Below are 19829 nucleotides of genomic sequence, written 5' to 3' on the forward strand. Positions count from 1 at the left end.
GGCCCAAGACCTTTTCCATATGGTGAGTTGATGGGGAAAAACTTTACACAAGAAAAGGATCTGAAAATAGAAAATTATGTTTCTGGCCCATAGTACATTTTGATATAGCAACATGAAGATGTACAGTAATGTTTTGCAACTTTTTGGAGTTCAGCTGAACTGCACAGGAAAAGGAGAATTTTATGTTATTGAGGACAGACCTTAGTGACAATACTGATGATGTCTACCGTTTTCTCTTAGGGTAATGTCTTAATTTATAGCTTGGAATGTGGCAAGAATAAGGCAGTTCAGGGAGTGGTTTGTTTTAATTCTCTTTGTTCATAGCACTTGAAAATAGCACTTAAATAACTGACTGAACTAAATTATTTTCTAGAGTGAAAAGAGATTTATCCCACTTTCTTAGATATGTAGCAGATCAGTTCAAGCAGATGTTTTTTTGTCATTCTGGAAGTGACTTACTCTGTGACTGGTATATATTTTTGCTTTTATTTTTATTTTATCAGATGATAGAAACAATAAAATACAAATGTGATCTTGTCAACTATAGCTATGGAGAAGCAACACACTGGCCAAATTCTGGGTGAGTAGTACTGTAGTTAAAGTATTTCAATTTCACAGAAGTGGAATTATATTTGTTGAGCTTTGTGTAAACCAGCTGTCACTAAGAATGAATTGTCCAGGCCCATATGATTCATGTGTTAGAAGCTCTACAGTCTACATTTTAAACAGTCTTTATCAAGTAAACCCATCCAAAAAGCTATTAATTTATAATATACAAACAAATATATAATATACAAATTTATATATATATATAATATTTTAGATTAATAAAGAATTTTTGTAGCTGCAACACCGCATAGTCTGTGGGGTATGTTTTGAAGACCTAAGATTGCTGTAGCTGTTACTCCTTTTTAAAACCAGAAGGTATTTTTGCGGTCAACTTCTGTACTGGAACCACCTCTGACAGGTGTGGGAAGCAGGCTACATATTCCTTGTTTGGTGATTGCTCAGAAGTTCTACTAAAAATGGGAATTTTGTCCTGTGGAATAAAGCAATATTGTTGCTTTAAAGCAATATTGTTAAATGACTTTTTTTTTCCTCATACTTCAGGAGAATTTGTGAAGTGATTAATGAAGCAGTGTGGAAACACAACGTGATCTATGTTTCAAGTGCAGGAAATAATGGTCCTTGCCTCTCTACAGTAGGATGTCCTGGTGGAACTACATCGAGTGTGATAGGTACACACTTTGTTTTGAAAAAAATTTTTACAATATTCAGCTTCTGTCTTTTCAAACTTTGTACTTTTATTACGTTTGATTGCTGAACTAAATCAAAAAAATTTTCAGGCTGCTGGGCTACAAGATTAATTCTGACGAAGGCACTTGTTTATATGCTTAGGGATAAAAATTTAGATTATCTCCTTACAATTCTTGCAAGACCCTATGTAGAAAAGAGAGGTAGGAGGCAAATGGTCTTGAATCGATATGGCTTTGTATCAAATGTATAAAAGAAATCTTTGGTTTTACTTATTTGAACATTTCAGGATTAAATGATTAAATTAAATTAAACACCACTTTGCTCAGACCAATAGCTGCTGGTTAATGCAACTTGTAAAAAATATGATTCTAAGTTGGATTCCAGTTAATCTTCTGGAGAGTCTTGCAGTGCATTCTGAATTGTCAGAACTGTGTTTTTGGATCATTTGTCTTCATCAGATACTCTAATTTTATTTGTAGTGAAACAAATTTTTTTAATTTGGATATAAAATAATCCCATGTCAGGACCTAGACAAGTCCTTGAGGGGAGGAATCTTCCAGGTACAGTACCACTTCTGTGCAAGCCTGCTACTGGCGTAGAAGTTGGTTTTCTGATGGACTAACATGTTTTTGATATTTCAGTGAAAGATTGATTTACAAGACTTAGCAAAATGTCTAGCATTTGGGGGTAACTTCCTTAGTCTTAATTTTTATATAAATCCTCTGTTGCCTCATTGTTGCGTTATGCAAGATGCTTATTAAGTCTCAGAATTCTCATTCAAGAAGACTAGCATGGTAAGGAGACTAGCATGAAGTCATGAAAGCTGGAGAGATGCTATTTCAGGGCAGCTAGTAGAATTAATGCTGATTACTTTCTAAAAGTTAATCTGCAATTAATTCCTTGCTGAGACTAGGGGTTGGAACTAGAACTAACAAACTCTTTTCAGGTCTGTATTGGCTTTGCTCTTAGAATGCATCTACTCTGTCAATTCAACTTACTTGTTGTATCACTTTAGAGACTGGATGATCTTTCACTCTGCATGCCAAGTAGCTTGGTCCTTGTCCTCCATCTGGAGTGAATCAGATAGGGGTTTTTTTTTGGTTTTGAGGGTAAAGCAAAATACAGCTGGCAGGTTGGCTTAGTTTACACAGACATGGACATGGGCCTTGCCAAATTTGTCAGCTTGACATTTCTACCATCCTGATAGTGCTTGTGCTGTAAACAAAGTGGAGTGTACACTTTAGAATAAGTAAATGGCATAGTTGTAACGTGCATCCTTGGCATTCTGTTCTAAAAATGCTACTTTGTCAGGCTTTGATGTAGTTGTTTACGTACTCTCTGCACTTTGAACTGATACACAGTAATGACTGTCTCATAACTGAGTTTGAGTTGTGTGGATGTGGCTCCAGGTGGTATAGCTGTGAGCCACGTGAACATGAACCAAATCATGTATGGATTGCTTTGAAGTATGGTTGTTATAGTTCCTAGCAGTGTAAACGCAGCCAAAGGGGCGCAGGAGAGAGTGGAAATGAGTAAAAGGCATCTGTTGTGAAAGAAATGTGGAAGGTGAATACATCCTATTCCAGCTGAATAAAATTGAAATTTGGAAATTTGTGTAATATTTTAGTATTACATGGTGTGCCCATCAGTGTTGTTACTTCATAGCATGCTGCTTTACATTTGTTTAGCAAAAATACCTGGATTTAATGAGATGGAAAATGTGTGTTTCTGTTTTTAAAAAACAAGAATTCTTCTCATAATGAATTAATACCACAGAAATATTCCACTTTAGCTTTTATTAAAAGTTCATATTACATCTAAAACACTTGAATGTTTTTTACAGGTGTTGGTGCCTATGTATCACCTGACATGATGGTTGCTGAATACTCTTTAAGAGAAAAACTGCCTGCAAATCAATATACTTGGTCATCCAGAGGGCCTAGGTATGTTATACTCTTAGAACAAATTATTGCTTTGAGGTAATTCAAAATCTAAATTGGTCATTAATACCAGAATAAAAATTTATTTCCTGTGGAAAGATCATAGATAGCCCGCTGTTCTGGGAAGGCTTTTGAATATTGGGCTCTAGAACTCCTGGGGGAGGAGGAATACCACTGAACAGCTTCAGCACAACCTGTATTTTTCAGGAAACTGTATTTGGGTGCAGACCTATTCAGAGATGATAAAAGTCGATGGAATGTTTGGAAATTTGTTTGGGTTTTTTTAATTTAGTTTTTGAGAGACTTTTTCATAGAATTTATGTCATTAAGTTAATGTGGTGAAAGTAATTATTCTGTCAGTGCTGAAGATTAAAAGAAATACTGCAGGGGTGTTACCTCTGGCTTCACTGACATTGCTGCTGTGGCACAACTTACTCAAGGGTTTTGTTTGAGTCTGGCAGAGGTGTGAGTAGGCAAAGAAATTTTTTTTTCTCCCTCACACTATAGAAAATTACCTCAAAGAACTATAAAAGAAAATTTAGGGGCAATATAAACTTCAGTTTTTATTTCATGTCTCAGAAGCATTTGGTACTAATGTGGTAGACAAAAGAAGAACCAAAAGAGTGTATGTCTGTTTGAATTCTTACCTGTGTTTAGACTTTAGAATTGTTCTGTAGCTGTCATGGTGTTTGCATAGTGGTGAGGATATTGTTTCAAGAATCTTGCTATGAAGAATTGTCATGTTTCATATAGGGAAAAGAGAAATGTGGTCTCTGCCTTCAGCTGAGAAAGGGAGAAAGATTTGTAATTTTTATATTCATACACACACACACATACATGTAAAAAACCTACATTTTGTGTGCTTAGTCACTGTGCATTGTAAAGTAGTCAGAGTGAGCATATGTCAGCTGAAAGGCCCAAGTCTGGCCAAAGGAGGATTCCTCTTGTGTTGGTTACAACATGCAGCTGACTGGAGAGTTCCTAAAGCTTTACTACAGCAGCCCTGGTATAGGGGATCAGTCTGTCTGAGTAAGCGGCAGAGGCTTTCAGGCAGCTGTGCCTGTGTGTCCAGAGGTGTTCTGGTGCAGAACCTTCTATATGTTTATATGTGTCTGTCATAAAATATGTCCAAACATCACATTAGAGTATTGTACCAAGAGTACTCTTGATTTGAGAGAGATTTTAGATGTAAGAAATTGTTAGTGTGGTATATAAACGCCCTATAATACCCTGCCTCTCTACAGAACCCAATAGCTCGGGTACAGTGCCGTCCTTATTCAAGCGATGCAATTTTTGTCTATCTGGAGCAAGAAAGATGGAGCATATCTGGCTCTTAGAGCTGAAAACTAGATGATGCTTTAACTGTGCCAGAGATCCTTGCTCTGTTCTTAAATATGCTTGTGAAAGATAGGCCTAGCTAATCCTGATCCAGCTCTTGACATTACGTTTGTTTTTTTTTTTTTGTTCTTCCCCTGCCCTCCTTGTTTCAGGTTTGTTTGTTGTAATTCAGAACTTGACCTGGTAGTGAACTGGCAACATAGAAAATTAGACATCTGGGGTTTGGATCTTTTCTAGCCTTCCTCTGCCTTTTACTATTTTTCTTTAAAAATAATAAACATTTAATAGGCTGTGTAAAATACTGTTTTATGTATTAAAGTGTTTAATAGGTTTGTTTACGTGCATTTTCTAATTCAAATCTCAGAAGATAGTCTGCTGGCTAAACCGAAGAGTATTGAAGGGGTGAAAATTTAGAAACCTTTCACTGTAAAACAGACATAACTGATGATTAATGTGACATTTTAAACTGTTACTTGTTGCCGTGCTTTGTCTTGGCTTAATGGGTTAATGGATTTAATAAAGTACTAGATTGCAAATGTTCCCTAAAGCTAAAATTTTTTGAAGTGTACTGATAACTTCAAGATAAATTGTGCAGAAAAAAAAAAAAGTTTGTTTTTTAACCAATTTTTTTTAAACACTAGCACTGATGGAGCCCTTGGAGTAAGTATTAGTGCCCCAGGAGGTGCTATTGCTTCTGTTCCAAACTGGACTCTGCGAGGAACACAACTCATGAATGGCACATCCATGTCTTCTCCCAATGCATGTGGAGGCATTGCATTAGTGTTGTCAGGTAATGTGCTACAATGTTAAACTTGGATGGGTTATCTAAAAGAGATTAAATAGTTTTTCCTCTTAAAAAAATGCTGTAGCTTTCAATTTTTTTGTTGTGTCCAATAACACCCTTATTTTTAATTTCAGGACTCAAAGCTAATGGTGTTCATTACACTGTACATTCTGTCAGAAGAGCTTTAGAAAATACTGCAGTGAAAGCTGAAAACATAGAAGTGTTTGCACAAGGACATGGTATTATTCAGGTATTTGCTAGCAAAAACTCAAGGATAATATAAGTAACTGTCAGTGGAAAATTAACCCACAAAAAAGCTGCTTTCTTGGTGATCTCGCTCAGTTTGCTCTCATGCTACTTGATTCTCAGATCTGTTTGAGCAAGAGGAAGGGAATGTAGTGGGAGGGGAGAATAAATGAGAAATTCTTCCAGTTTCAGCATGCAGTTACTGTAGAATAAATGTGTTAACTGGACACATTTTTAGGCTCATCAAAAAGGTACATGGAAATAAAAGTGGAATGTGGGTTTTTATCACCCACATTTGAATGTGTGCCTAAATTCTGTCCTAATGTCCAAAAATGTTTTTATGTATTGTCAGAGAGAGCTGAACTTGTTCTGTTCAGACAAAAGCTGGAACTGTAAGTTCTGAGCAGTGAAAATAAATGCCCATGCTGGTTCACATAGGAGTACAGCTGCAATTGTGCAGTGACTTTGCTGCAGGCTTGCACTGAAGTGCTCATTGTATCCTGTGGACTGTTAAGTGACTTGGCAATCTGATGTGATCCTTTGTATGATGAAGGCATACTGAATTAGTGTCTCTGTATGCATAAGCTTGTATTCTTATAGAGCTGCTGCTCTTTTTTACCTACAGTCACTCCCATCCTAGTCAAAACAAGTACTGAGATTTTTCTCTCATGCTTCAAGATGGTAGATATTAACTGCTCAGTCCTAAACTCACGTTCTGGAGATGCTAGAATGTAGTAGGTAATGTCCACTAAGTACATCTATAATGACACAAAAGGCGGCAGTGGTGGTAGCCATACCAAATAGAAAACATTGCTGCAGAAAAATGGAATGCATCAGTTATACTTTGTGTTTTAGTAGCCTGTGATTAAAGCATGTGTTAAATTGTGGTTAGAACTGATCTGTGAGACAAGGCTATTGTATGTACACTTGTCTCAAAGGAGAGCACCCTAATCTTTGCTGGTGAAGGTACCTTGCTGCCAAATAGAAGAGAATGTAAGATTTTTGTAGTCAGTAAAATAGCAAGCAAGGGAGACGGTTGTTTTCTTAAAACAAAAGCTGAATTTGTCCTGCAAGGTTACTATGACAGCTCATTTACTTAGACCTAGGGATGGATTTCATGGCCTGATTCTCTTATTTCATACCAATTTTTAAAACTTACATGGGCATCCCATATTGCTTGTCTCTTTTGAATTGCTCAACTTTTTATTGTATAAAAGTTTTAAATGTTTAACTAGTGTTGCTTCACCTGTGAAATAGTCACCTGAATTGGTATCATAGGTTTGGGCCTTGAAGTCCTCTTTGTCCTTGAGGTCATCTCTGAAAACTCGTGTTATGAATTTGTTGATTGATTTGTAGCAGAGGAGATTTGGCCTTTTTATTTTAAATGTTCTTGGCTTTCTGGGCTCTGTGTGGCTGTTGCAGACAGGAAAAGTTGCCTCACTTTCTATATTTGGTATTGTGGAAGCACATGTGGCTCAGGTAGCATGAGGTACTTCACTGTTGCTGTGCTTGCTGAACACTTAATGTTGAAGAGAATATGCATAAATTACTATTAAGTTGCAATTTGTTAATTTATAACTTGTTCTTTCTAACAGGTTGATAAAGCCTATGACTACCTCATTCAGAATTCGTCATTCACAAGCAACATCGGCTTTACAGTTACTGTTGGCAGCAACCGTGGAATCTACCTCAGAGATCCGGCCCAGATTGCTGCACCATCTGATCATGGGGTTGGCATAGAACCTGTCTTTCCTGAGAATACAGGTAGGAAAGAGCTTTTGTATGTGAAGGTGGGTGGGGACATAAAAGCGTGATCTTGAAGAAAAAAGTTCTGATAACGAGGAGTGGTAGGAACCTGTACTGTAAAAGGAGTCACTGTAACTCTAAATTTCATGGTAAATGAAGACACAACTAAAACTTTTCCATTCTAACCTCAGACTTATAACTGCAGTGCTTTAATGTTTTGGGAGAGTCTGTTGCTTCATGCTTCCTCCCACTGAAAGAATCTCTGTTCTGTAGAAATTTAAAGTGAAGTTATGGGACTAGGGAAAAATAAAAAAAAAAGTCAAACATTCCTGATGTTTCATGAAATTATAGAACTATAGGGGCTTTATTGTAGATAACTCTTGACAAGGGATGATTACTGTTCTAAAGATGAAAGCAATTACCCAGAAATTAGTTTCTCAGTTGTTTAAAGAGTATAACCTGAGAAAAATCTTGTTTAGCAATCTAGACTTCCATTCAATATCTAATAATTGATAATCATAAATATATCTAGGGGCAATACAACAATTGATACGGGTTTTACTTACAGAGTAAAAGTAACTTATGCAGATCAAAATAAGATTTGACATCTTTTTTTTCTGTAAACCATTTTGCCCTGCTTTACTTTATTTAATAAAAATTGGAACTCACTGAGAGACTGAATTACACTGTATTTGAAAAATGAGCCATATGAGAGCTTGTTACTGAGATTAATTCCTTTCCTAAAACTGGAGATTCTCAAGAAGGTTGGCATGTGGCAAAGGGAGTGAGTTTGCTTAGGGGAAGAAAGGGTGTTATTTGGGACGGGTTACTGACTCAGAATAGCTTAGTTATTTGACAGCTTATATTGCAATCAGTGCATTTTAAATTTAACATGTGACACAAAAAAATGAAGTCATCATACACTAGACTCTTCTGCAGGAAACAAACAGTTTGAAAACAATTAGGCATTTGTAATGGTTGAGAAGCTTGTAGCATGCTGTTGTTTCCCTAGTACCTGTCCAGTTGTTATTTCTGTGCTGTGTCTGGTGTCTTCAACAAGACTGAGTTTGAGAAACTGTACTAAGTGGTTAAGGGACATTCATTGCTCAGTCTGTCTGTTGAAGCTCTCTTTGAGCTTTTCATCTACCCATAACGGAATTACATCTCATAATAGAATGCTCTTTTCTCTAATAAAGATGTGATGAAATGTCTTGAAAATTAAGCTAAGCTTGATTAGGAACAGGAAACCTGAAAAAAGTTTTTGGAGGTGTTATCTTTGGAGCAGGAAGTTGGTTTTTAATAACTAAAACATTTCAACTGGGCTGGATACTTTCCTGGAAGCTTAGAACTTTTTTTGACATAAAAGCTAATTTATAGAATCTGACTGTTTGCAAAGTCAAACTAGATTATCATAGTAATTTTTAAAAGATTTTTCTTCTTGCTTAGGTTGCTCAATAATGTAATTTGGTAATTAACATAACCTTCAGAATCAATGGAATTGCTTTTTATTGTATTTCTCTGCATAAGGCAACACTTTATCTATAGAAGGAAGTTTATAACTACTTCCAGACTATGTTGTGGGTAACTGAAGCATTTGCTTACCATCCTACCTTTGACTTTGTTGGGTTTGACTGTTTTAGGGGGGAGGACTTTCAAAGTTGGATACAAACTTTATTTTACTGCATACTGCTGCTATTCTGTTTTTCTCAAGTTAAAAGAAGTAATATAGAACACTGCCCTTTGTGCAGAATCTGACGTCCAAGTGCCCTAAGGAATTGATTCCTATTACATTTTATTGACATGTGCATTTCAATAGTAAATGCTGCATTTATAGCAGGCTATGTGCCCATATTTGTGTTACTGACTTGTTTCTTAAATTTGTTTCTTGACAGAAAATACTGAAAGAATATCTCTCCAGCTTCATTTAGCTTTAACCTCAAATGCACTGTGGGTCCAGTGTCCTAGTCATTTAGAGCTCATGAACCAGTGTCGACACATAAATATTCGTGTGGATCCACGTGGCCTCAGAGAAGGAGTACATTATACAGAAGTATGGAAATATTGGTGTTCTAAGCAAGATTGTGTGCTCTTTCCTTTTCATGTGGTCTCTATCAACTTTTTATAGAAGTAATTTTTAAGGAAATCAAGTCTGTGTGCTGTATAGACCAGAAAATAGTGCCACACTCCATTTCACTATAGAGGCTGAAGCCAGGGTTCAGCCATGGTTATGCTATACAATGTTGTGTAGCACATGCCAGTAGGACTTTGATTATCTATGTTTAAAAAATAAAAATATATAAAAATATAAACCAAATAAATAACCATTGATTAAGTTTTTTCCTCTGGATATATTTTAACCTTTGACTATCTGTCTCAATGGACAGATACTGTTATTGAGAATAGAGATTTGTGCTTTTATGAGATCTTAAATATTTCTTCTGTGGTGGCTTAAGGACTGGCTTGGCTTTCGTGATGTTGCCACGCAGCCTTGAATGGACCCAAGATTTTGCTTTGGCTTTAGAAGTTGCTCGTGTGATTACAGTGATGTAACATATTTTCTTGTTTCCTTACCTCTACTACATCCCATTTTGGAAGGCGAAGGAGAAAAGTGTGTGGTAATGGCTGTGTACTAGAAGATGTAGCTGACTTTGACAAAATTTGAATGTAGATGCTCAAATTTAATAACAAAGCCATTAAATTTCTCATTTACTCTCCCAGTCATCCTCTTTTACTCCTACGAAAGTTACCCACCAACAACAATTATTTTTCAGCCCTCTCTATCCTTATCACAAACCTTATATTAACATTGAAATGCTTTCATTGCATTGTACTTGATCATAATAAAGATGATACCAGCTTTCTCTTTCAAAGTGCTTGCTTAAGATGTTTAGAGTTGCAAGTCTTCTATGGTACCACTGAGAACATTTTAGCAAAGTCACTGTGAGAGTGGTGAGATACTGGAACAGGTTGCCCAGAGAAGCTGTTGGATGCCCATCCTTTGCAGTGTTCAAGACCAGGTTGGAATGGGGCTTTGAGCAACCCAATCTAGTGGAAGGAGTCCCTGCCCATGGCAGAGGAGTTGGAACTTAATGATCTTTAAGGCCCCTTTCAACCTTAACCGTTATGAGATTCTGTGATTGAACATATTTTTCAAAGATAGTATTTAAAGCTTGGCTGTGAAAAGCATGGTAAATCAAATTATATTTTTTCTAACATAATCCTGGAAGACAAGAATAAAAACATTTTTTATATAACAATAAAAATATCTGAACTAAAGTAAGTCTGTTTGGGACAAATTCTGAGTTGAAACTAGGTTGAGCTTTTGATATAGGAACTATCAAATGTGCGTTGAAAGTTTGAAGACTGTTGGGGAAAGACTGAAATGAGTCAGTATGAAAACTAATTTTTTTTCCTCAGGGGTTGTTGGTGTTTTATTATTTCTAGGGTGACAGTGGTCAAATGGCTTTTTTTTTCTCAGTGATTATTACAAAGATTCAAAATACTCTGCAAGTAGTTTAAATTGAGTGTTGTCTTCTGTAGTTTCGTTTTGACCAAAGATTTTAAGTAGTTGTATTTATTTTGTTAGGTGTGTGGATATGATACAGCAACGCCTAATGCAGGCCCTCTGTTCAGAGTTCCAATCACTGTTGTTATACCAACAAGGTCAGTAAACCCAGAACTCTGGGAGTTCTAGAACTTAATACTAGCTCTGTTAAGGGAGTAGACACCTGAAAAGATTCTTACAGCAGACAGGCAGCTGTGACATTTTCATAGTTTTGGTCCTGACAGCCAGAAGGCAGTGTGTTCTGGTGGGCTTAGCCACAGTGGCAGCAGCTTCCTGCTCCATCAGAATACAGATGCTTTCTGGCTTGTTTTACAAAGTATCTATCGATGTACTCATACTTGTAGGTCAACTGGAGTTGGCTTTTCATTTCTGCCTGGTGGACTAGAGTACACAGAGGCAGAGGGCATTATTTGGCCATTGTACATTGGCATACACTTTGGTCATGACTTTAATACAGGGAGTTTACAAATAGTATTGTGTCCATCACTGTTTTAAACATGACTTCAGCAATGTTGATAGAGAAGGGCAGTATTTGATTAAACCTGTTTGGTGAACAATCTGCCCTGAGGCAGTGAGGGGAGGGGGAGTAACTGTTCTCTGACTCGTTCACAGAGATATTGCTTCTTTCATGCCTTAGCTCACTTCAGTGGCAATTCACTCAGCCAGGAAGAGCAGATCCACTGAAAATGAGGATTCTTTGATACTTATGTTTAAGTGCTGTAACTTCAGGGAGGTGGGGAGGGTGTTTACTTAGTGTGGTGGAACTGATGTTTTACATCTTTTGGATACGTTGTGCTGTCAGATTCTGTACTATTATGGATTAAAATAATTGGTGCTGAGGACTAAATATCCTCATTGTAGACATTTTTAGAGTGTTTTTGCATTTAAAAATACTTTAAATATTGGCTTCACAGCTTGTTTGACTATGATTTGTGTTTTCCTTTTGACATACAGAGTAGATGAATCATCAAGCTATGACCTGACATATACGGATGTTCATTTTAAACCTGGTCAGATCCGAAGGCATTTCATTGATGTTCCACAGGGATCTACATGGGCTGGTGAGGAAATAACCACCTTAATTAAATAAAAAATCACATCTGTCAAACTTGACAAAGTTATTTTTAAATCATTTTAAGTTCTGCCTGAATCAATACTGAAGGATTCAACCCATGAATATGTAAAATATTTATTTGATTTTTAAGCTCTTAAAGGAGTGATTGTGAATTATCCTATGTTTTTTGGTATAGTAGGATCATGATTCTCAGTCTTAAAGAAACCAGCAAATAACAATCTGAAATGATTTCCTATACCTGGAGGAATGCCCCATGTTTATGGAAAAGTATTACTGTCTGAGGTTTGTCTAGTTTATGAGGTGTATGGATGCAGTGTTGAAAGACGTTGAACTGAAGAAAATGTGATTTTCATAAGGGGCAAGTAGCCTGTAATTTGGAAAAAGGAAAAAAAGGGTTTTTTTCCTCGTATTCCTGCATGAAATTATTAAATAATAATCCTTTCAAAAATCTTACATTTAAACAGAAGTTAATGATAAGACTCTTAATTTGGAGTTCAGTAGTCTGTCCTGTACAGATTGTACTCTGTAGTATCTGATTAATTTTCACGATTTGTGAAACATAATGTTTCTTTTAATTTTTCTCTGAATGTAGCTAGTTTGCCTTGATCTGAAAGGGTCTTTGAAAATAACTGATATATAAGCATTTTTCACATATGGAGCCACTTGGGCTGGTGCATAACTTCTTAAATTACAAATGACTTGCAAAAGTAGTGTTTCTCTGATGAATCTCTGCTTTCCTTCTAAAATTCTCGGGTCTTGAAACTAAACCTAATTTCTTTTTCTATAACCTAGAAGTGACAGTGAGTTCATGTTCAGCTGATGTGACTGCCAAATTTGTGCTTCATGCTGTTCAGCTAGTGAAACAAAAGGCATATAGAAGTCATGAGTTCTACAAATTTTCATCCTTACCAGAAAAAGGATCAGTGACTGAAGCATTTCCTGTCTTAGTAAGTTACTTAGGGTGGTGTGGGTTAAATAAAGTATCCATGCATTATAACATTGTTCTGGATTTTTTTTCCAAAGAAAAACCCCCAACCCAAGAAATGTGTTTGTTACAGTAGTTAGCGCATCTGATTTTCAGTCTAATAGCTTTCTAGGGTTTCTGAGCTATTTAGTAATATAATACATGTTAATATCTTCAGTTTGTTTCTACTTGTTTATACAAAGCAGTTTGTTTCCCTTTCAAGTAGGAACTATGACTTTAGTTCAGCTGTAGTTCAGCATATTTTGCCTTTAGTGGTTAATGTGGTAGTCTGGGACATCTTGATGTTTAAGCCAGGTGATAGCTGGTAGAGCAGGCTTAGCTTAGATAATGCTAGCTCAAGAGTCCAGAACACAAGCTGGGAACGAGCTAACAGTTCAGGGGTGTGGATAACAGAGCCTCCTTCTGAAGTTTGTCCCCTGCCTTGCTCAATTTAGTTGTATAGCTCTAAAACCAAAGAGTAGTTATAATTTCTGTGCTATTCAGTCCCTTAACCTGTGTGAAAATGTCTGGTGGGGGACCATAAGCTAAATTGGTCCCACTGACGCATTATGAATTTTATCATATTAATTAAAAAACAAAGCAAACAAAAAACCCCATCAACCAGACAAAAATAAAATCAACCCAAAGCTCTCAAGCTTCATGTCATCTTATTTAGGCAGGGATTGGGATCTCTTTTTCTAATAGGTGTTTTCTGGGGCACATATGTTAAACTCATCTATGACCTAACCTGTCTGCCTAGTTTGAAGGATAAGAAAGGAAAAGGTAACCTTTAAAAGCTTTACCATTCTGTGTAGGGTATATCCCAACACCCTTTGTTCTGATGCATTCATCAGTCATCCTGGTTTTTTTGGAGCTGTCTTGTGTTTTTTAACAAAGTATGTCTTATTTGGTACTGTACAAATCTGTACAGTTGGAGTAAACTGGACATAAGAGGTCTTTTTTGAGCTGTACTCTGATGTTTTTGTTTTCTTGGGAGGAGGAGGTTGGGGATTGGGATCAATAGAAGAGGAAGATGGGAGCTTGAGTCTAACTTTGTGCTTTTTTTTACCCAGGCTGGAAAAACAATTGAATTTTGTGTTGCTCGGTGGTGGGCAAGCCTTAGTGATGTTAGCATTAATTATACAATTTCCTTCCATGGTGTACTTTGTGCTGCTCCTCAACTAAACATGGTAAGTTTTCCAGAGTGTTTATTTTTAATTATTTTGAAATCCTATGGTACCTCAAAAAAGAAAGATTTTTCCTTCTTGACTGTATTTAGAAAGAGTTAAAGTATCTTATACATGAGATGTTCATGTTCTCTCTTAAAAGTTGCAAAATAGTTCAGTCCCACAGAAATGCCCATTACCATTATTTATGCTTTTTTTTCTTTGCCTTTTCATTGTTAGTCAGTAGTGGGAAAAGAAAGGAAAAGAACCCAAGCAAACCCCCTAAACTCAACACCAATAGAAAAAACATACTAAAAGGCTGAAATTGTAAATACACTTACACTAGCAAGTGTTTGTGTAAATAAATTTCACTGGGCCCACAGTTCTTGAACTTGAATATCTAGACGAACATTGATAAAAAGACAATACTCTCAATATCATATTCAGAATAAAATTTAATTAAAATTTATTTTCTGTTCAGTGTTTTATTGAGATTAGCTTGAGAGTCATCAAGCTGATTGGGTTGAGGGTCATCATTTAGGGCACTTGAAGGCACAGTGGATGGGTCAGTGTCATGATGACTAAGGTTCTGTGACACTAAAGGATTTGAAAAGTTGCTTAAAATGTTAGTATCATAATAGTTACAGTACTCTGTCTTGGTCCTATATTTTTGCTGTCCTATGCAAGCTGGTTTAGCTTGACACTGCCTCACTCAGGAGAGAGCTCTTCAAGAGCTGATAGGGAAATACATACATGAAGCAGCACCATGCCAATTTATCCTGGCTCCTCTCTTTTTTTTCAGCTGAAAGCCAGAGCAAATTATAGTTGTCCCATGGGTGAATTTAGATGTAGTCAGGCTCTAAGAGCTGAATAAATTGGGGAAAAAAGAGTGGGTGCAATGTGCTAAGGTCCCAGGTCTTCAACCAGTAGAACGGTAAAAGAAGGATCTGGTGGTGGTGGTGTGCACAGCAGCTGCCCCCAGCCCAGCAGGATTACGTCAAATAAATAATGGAGGGTTAAAATGAGAGAATAGGAACAGTTTTGCTCTTCCTTTTTGAGCACTGGTGACTTTCATAAAATAAATTTTAATAGTGCTCATGTATAGTCTTTGTCATGGGATACTGCTAAAAAGAAAGTTTTCAAATGATTTTGCCCATTACTAGGTCTGTCTATGTAGTATTGTTTCTCTTTTGCAGAGTTAAGCTCTTCTGTAATAATAATCCTAAGAAGCACAATAAAATACTTGCTTTAATATTCTAGATGAATAATACTTGTATATATTGAGTTACATATTGAAAAAAAATCATCCCAAATGCGCAAACAAAATCCAGCCTTGCTCAAAGTATGACTTGTCAGTTCTATGCAAAGTATTTATATATTACATATATATATACTTATAGTAATATAAGTATGTAAGTATATAAATAAAACTGTAGCCCCACTTGCTAAAGTTTTGCAAGTCTTGGTGCCGTTGTAAAATAGAGAAGCACTTGTGATACTTTCAAAATCATGCAGTATTCTTGTTAAAGTGTAAATAATTACAGCTTGTGTTATATTTTTGAGGGCTATAACAGGTGGTCCACATCTGATATTATAAGTGCACAGAAGCCTAATTGTAATATACTCTTTTTATAGCATGCTTCAGAAGGCATCGTACGATTTGATGTTCAGTCCCTGTTGAAGTATGAAGATATTGCTCCATGCATAAATCTGAAAAGCTGGGTTCAAACGCTCAGGTAGAGTTTCTGGGGAACTGTTTTGGGAGAGTGCGAAAACTAATTGTGCGTAGAGTTAAAACAGTAACATGTTAACAGTGAAATTCAAAATTACAACAATATTCTTGTCAAATTCAAAGTAGCTTTGGAAGCATCAATTAATTTTTCAGCATTCCCTCTTTTGGTTTCTTTATGGTGACTTCTTTCCATACAAATTAGTTTCCTTAAGCTAATTTAAAAAAAAATACAAAAATATTCCATTGATTCTGAAGGAGACACTTAGAGGTAAAATGCCTTTTAATATCTAAAAGGAACTTTAATACATAAAGAAACAAATTGTAGAGTTATTTGGTGCTACTGTTTGTTGGCTTGCGTTTATGGGTTTTTTTTAAGCAGCTGCTTCAGATCCTGCCCAGTTTTGACATGGGAAGACTCTTCTCTCTTGCTTGATTAGAAGTGTTTCTGTAGGATCTAGTGCAGAATTTTTTGTGGAAAGCTGTTTTTATCTTGTTGTCAGTTTGACAGCAATACTGATTTGGAGGAAAAGCTTTGTTGGAAAATTCCTAAACAGTGCAGCAATTATTACAGTTGGTCACTTCAGAAGGATAAAAAAATGCCATGTGGTTTAAGCGGTGCTTTTAAGATGTGGGACAGACAATTTCATAGTGCTCAGTAGTCCAAAGTTTTCCTTTATTTGGGCCTGTCAGTGGAGACCTGGGGTCTCTGTCTGGAGGTTTTGGATACTTGTAACTGGAATTGAGGTCACTAAGAGTTTACTGTTTAATGAACTTGTCACCTAATGTTATATTCAGAAATACTCAATTTGATATGCCTTAAGTGAGGAAATAAAACAGTCCCTTAATATAGCTTTGCCTCATTCTTGGTTTGAAAAATGGAGATGCTCTTAAGTCCTTGTAGTCTTTAAGGCGCTTGTCTGACAGTAAATGAACTGCAATTAAGTAAACTATGGAGAAATACTTATGATTTAAATTAAGGCAGGAATAGTGTTTCTTGAATGAACTAAAGAGTCATAACACAGAGAAGAAAAATACTGAATGGCTTTTCATTCTGTCTCTTGTTTCAAATGCTTGGAGGCAGGGTGAACATTAGGGAGGTGTATCATGTGTGGTATTACTCGGTTCTTAAGTCTTCTGTCAGCAGTCTATCTAGTGTCTGCCAGACTAGGAAACCTGGGTTAAATGGACATGTGGTCTGACTCAGCATACACATCTTACTGGGTGACTAGTCTGTGCTCTTGGCAGTGAAAGAGTTGGCAGAATCTTAGAGAAAAATTCTGATCATGTAGTTAAAGGTTGTCAGATTGAATGAATGAAATGTAAACTTAAATTATGCCAGGCCACCATGATTCTGCTACTCTTTATTTCTGAAGCTCAGATTTTCCTATATCATTATTATTTAGTTTATATTCTTTGATGCTTAATGTCTAAAGTGTTTGTGTTGCCCTGAGCAATGGCTTTTCCCAACTGTTTCTGAATTAACATACACTCTCTGTAGTGTACATTCTTCTATATTACTACTCAGATTTCTCAAGACCTCTTATAGATTCTCTTATGATACAGTCTTCTATAACAAGGAATTATTAACTGTTTGTTCTGTCTCCTAATTGCCGTACCATTAATCTTTTTGTTATGAATACAAGTGCTGATTTCAGTATGGATACTAGAAGTGTAACCTGATTTTTTTGTTTGTTTGTTTCCTAAACCTGAGTCTGGTATTCTTTTTTTTTTTTTTTTTTTTTTAATGACCTTTTATTTTGAGTTTTAGACACGCTTGCTACATTGGCTTCTTTTTTTTTTGGTTGTGTCTGTAATGTCATTAAACCTTGTTTTTGAACTGACATTAATTTTAACTGAGGAATATATGCTGCCTGGATAGTTACAATATTTAAGAGATGTTATTGCATTTGCTGAATTCAGTTGTACTTCAGAATATGCTTCTACTTAAGACAATTTTTGGTAGAGGATACATGTTTCTTAAGAGTACCTTTTGTTGTTTTTTGTTGTTTAACTGCAGACCAGTGAGTGCAAAAATAAAACCTTTGGGTTCCAGAGATATTTTACCAAATAACCGTCAACTGTATGAGATGATTTTGACATATAATTTTCATCAGGTAAGGTAACTGTTTTTTTAAAAGTCAGTGATAAGTACAGCATGTTTTCTAAAACCAGATAGATCTTAATTTTAGCTAACTTCCTGTCAGAAAGGAGGTCTAGATTCACACTCTGGACTCCACATCAACATTCTGATTTGGTCCACTTAAAGAGCTGCTGTTGCATGAAATGAGCCACAGTTCAGTTATCTTTTAGAATATGTGTATAAGGATTGTACTTGTTTTATTCTGTACAAGATTAAATGCCTTGACCTTTCTTTTAATAGCCTAAGAGTGGAGAAGTAACTCCAAGCTGTCCACTTCTTTGTGAATTGTTGTATGAATCTGAATTTGATAGTCAACTGTGGATTATTTTTGACCAGAACAAAAGACAAATGGGTTCAGGAGATGCCTATCCACACCAGGTACAGAGTAATGTATATATTTTACCTTCTGTTTTCTGCAGACAGTGAAAATTTTCATTCTTTTTCACCACCTAGCCCTGCTGTTAGCTCTTAATATTTCCTGATGCATAGATATAATGTTCTTATGTGTTCTCAAGAAGACATAGTCAATGGTGATGTATTTGTCTTTAAAAAATTGATAGGTTTGTGTCCATTAAATAGAATATGATTTTTTTTCCTCTTTTAAGGTAGGAGAAACAGGAAAAGCTGTTAACTTATGATTTTGACAGGCACTTCTCAAGAAGTGAATTCAAAATCTTGTCTTTATGTGTCTTTATGTTTGGGGTTTTTGCAAAGACAATACCGTAAACTTTTCTATGTGAGGTGGAAAGAATCCATTATTTTTCTGTTGTTTGACTTGTCTGCTGTTAAATCAGAGTTTTCTGTATCCATGAAGGCTGTGGTTTTCTGTGCTGGTGCTTTCTCCAAACAGCTTTTAATGCTTCAGCATGGTTTTCTTCTTGTTTCCATTTTTCAAAGGGAGATTTTTGCACAACACTTGTAGATACTGTAACCTCTGTGGAAATCTTACTGCTTTAACAGTTTGTGTGTCTGGATCATGGGGAAAGTAGGCAGGAATTAAAAAAAAAAAAAAGGAAAAACAGAAGGAAAAAAAAAAGATGTAAACATTTTCCATGGTTTTATGGTTTTGAAACTTTTTTTTACTAATCTAAAATCCAGTTGCACTTCATCAATAAAATGTTTATTTTGATAGATTGATCATCCCAGAAGTGTACAAAAGATAGTTTCAAAAGACATGCTTTAATGTTTATAAATTACTTTCAGAAATTGCGTTAAACTTCTATTCCTTAACCTGCACTTTTAAGATGCTATAAAATCTAGAACTCTAGAAAAAGTACTTTGTTACTTTCACCTGGAGGGCCACCATGCTGTAACTCTGTGGTATTGTGCATCATGGGACAATTTTAAAGCAACTCAAAATTAATTAATCCAGGAAGAAATAGCAACAGGAAGCATGGTTCCCTAACCTAGGAGAGGGATATTCTGGGAGCAGGGTAGCTCTGAATTACTGTTCCTTTCCTCTTGGAGCTGCCTTTTGTATTATTGCAGCAGAAGCAGAAAGGAAACTTAGCATGCCGCTGCTCCAAACATCCACATTGTTGCCCTTTTAGATTGACTGAAATGAAAGAAAGTTTTCAAAACTAAGAATTTGATAGTCTGGAGGTTTTTTCCTTGGGTGATTTGATGTGGGGAGGGAGAGGATTCTTAGTTTTGTTTGGGGTTTTTTTGTTTGTTTCTTTGTTTGGTTTTTTTTTTTAATAAATGGAGATTATTTATCTGCATATTTTTAACTGAGTGACAAGCTCAGGGCAAAGAGTCTGTCAGCTCTTTAAACTGCAGCCATAGATCTCACAGGAATACTGGGTCCCTCAGTGTGAAAATTGGTGGTATTTGAGACAGTAGGAAATGTTCTGTGATCTCAACCCAGAGCACCCAA

General features: G+C 36.1%; 1 protein-coding gene across 2 annotated transcripts in view; it reads left to right on the plus strand.

The window, feature by feature from the left end:
• TPP2 (tripeptidyl peptidase 2) overlaps window positions 1-19829 on the plus strand; it is a 55838-nt gene that overhangs the window by 12405 nt on the left and 23604 nt on the right. For both annotated transcript variants that reach the window (XM_064646107.1, XM_064646108.1), the window contains exons 8-21: window positions 504-580; window positions 1111-1238; window positions 3101-3200; window positions 5177-5325; window positions 5454-5569; window positions 7161-7329; window positions 9204-9361; window positions 10898-10974; window positions 11831-11937; window positions 12744-12898; window positions 13989-14105; window positions 15717-15817; window positions 17831-17927; window positions 18194-18331. In XM_064646107.1, coding sequence (XP_064502177.1) covers window positions 504-580; window positions 1111-1238; window positions 3101-3200; window positions 5177-5325; window positions 5454-5569; window positions 7161-7329; window positions 9204-9361; window positions 10898-10974; window positions 11831-11937; window positions 12744-12898; window positions 13989-14105; window positions 15717-15817; window positions 17831-17927; window positions 18194-18331 — 1689 coding nt within the window. The remainder of the gene's footprint in view (window positions 1-503; window positions 581-1110; window positions 1239-3100; window positions 3201-5176; window positions 5326-5453; window positions 5570-7160; window positions 7330-9203; window positions 9362-10897; window positions 10975-11830; window positions 11938-12743; window positions 12899-13988; window positions 14106-15716; window positions 15818-17830; window positions 17928-18193; window positions 18332-19829) is intronic.

This window comes from Pseudopipra pipra, chromosome 2 (assembly GCF_036250125.1).
Source record: "Pseudopipra pipra isolate bDixPip1 chromosome 2, bDixPip1.hap1, whole genome shotgun sequence".
Lineage (NCBI taxonomy): Eukaryota > Metazoa > Chordata > Aves > Passeriformes > Pipridae > Pseudopipra > Pseudopipra pipra.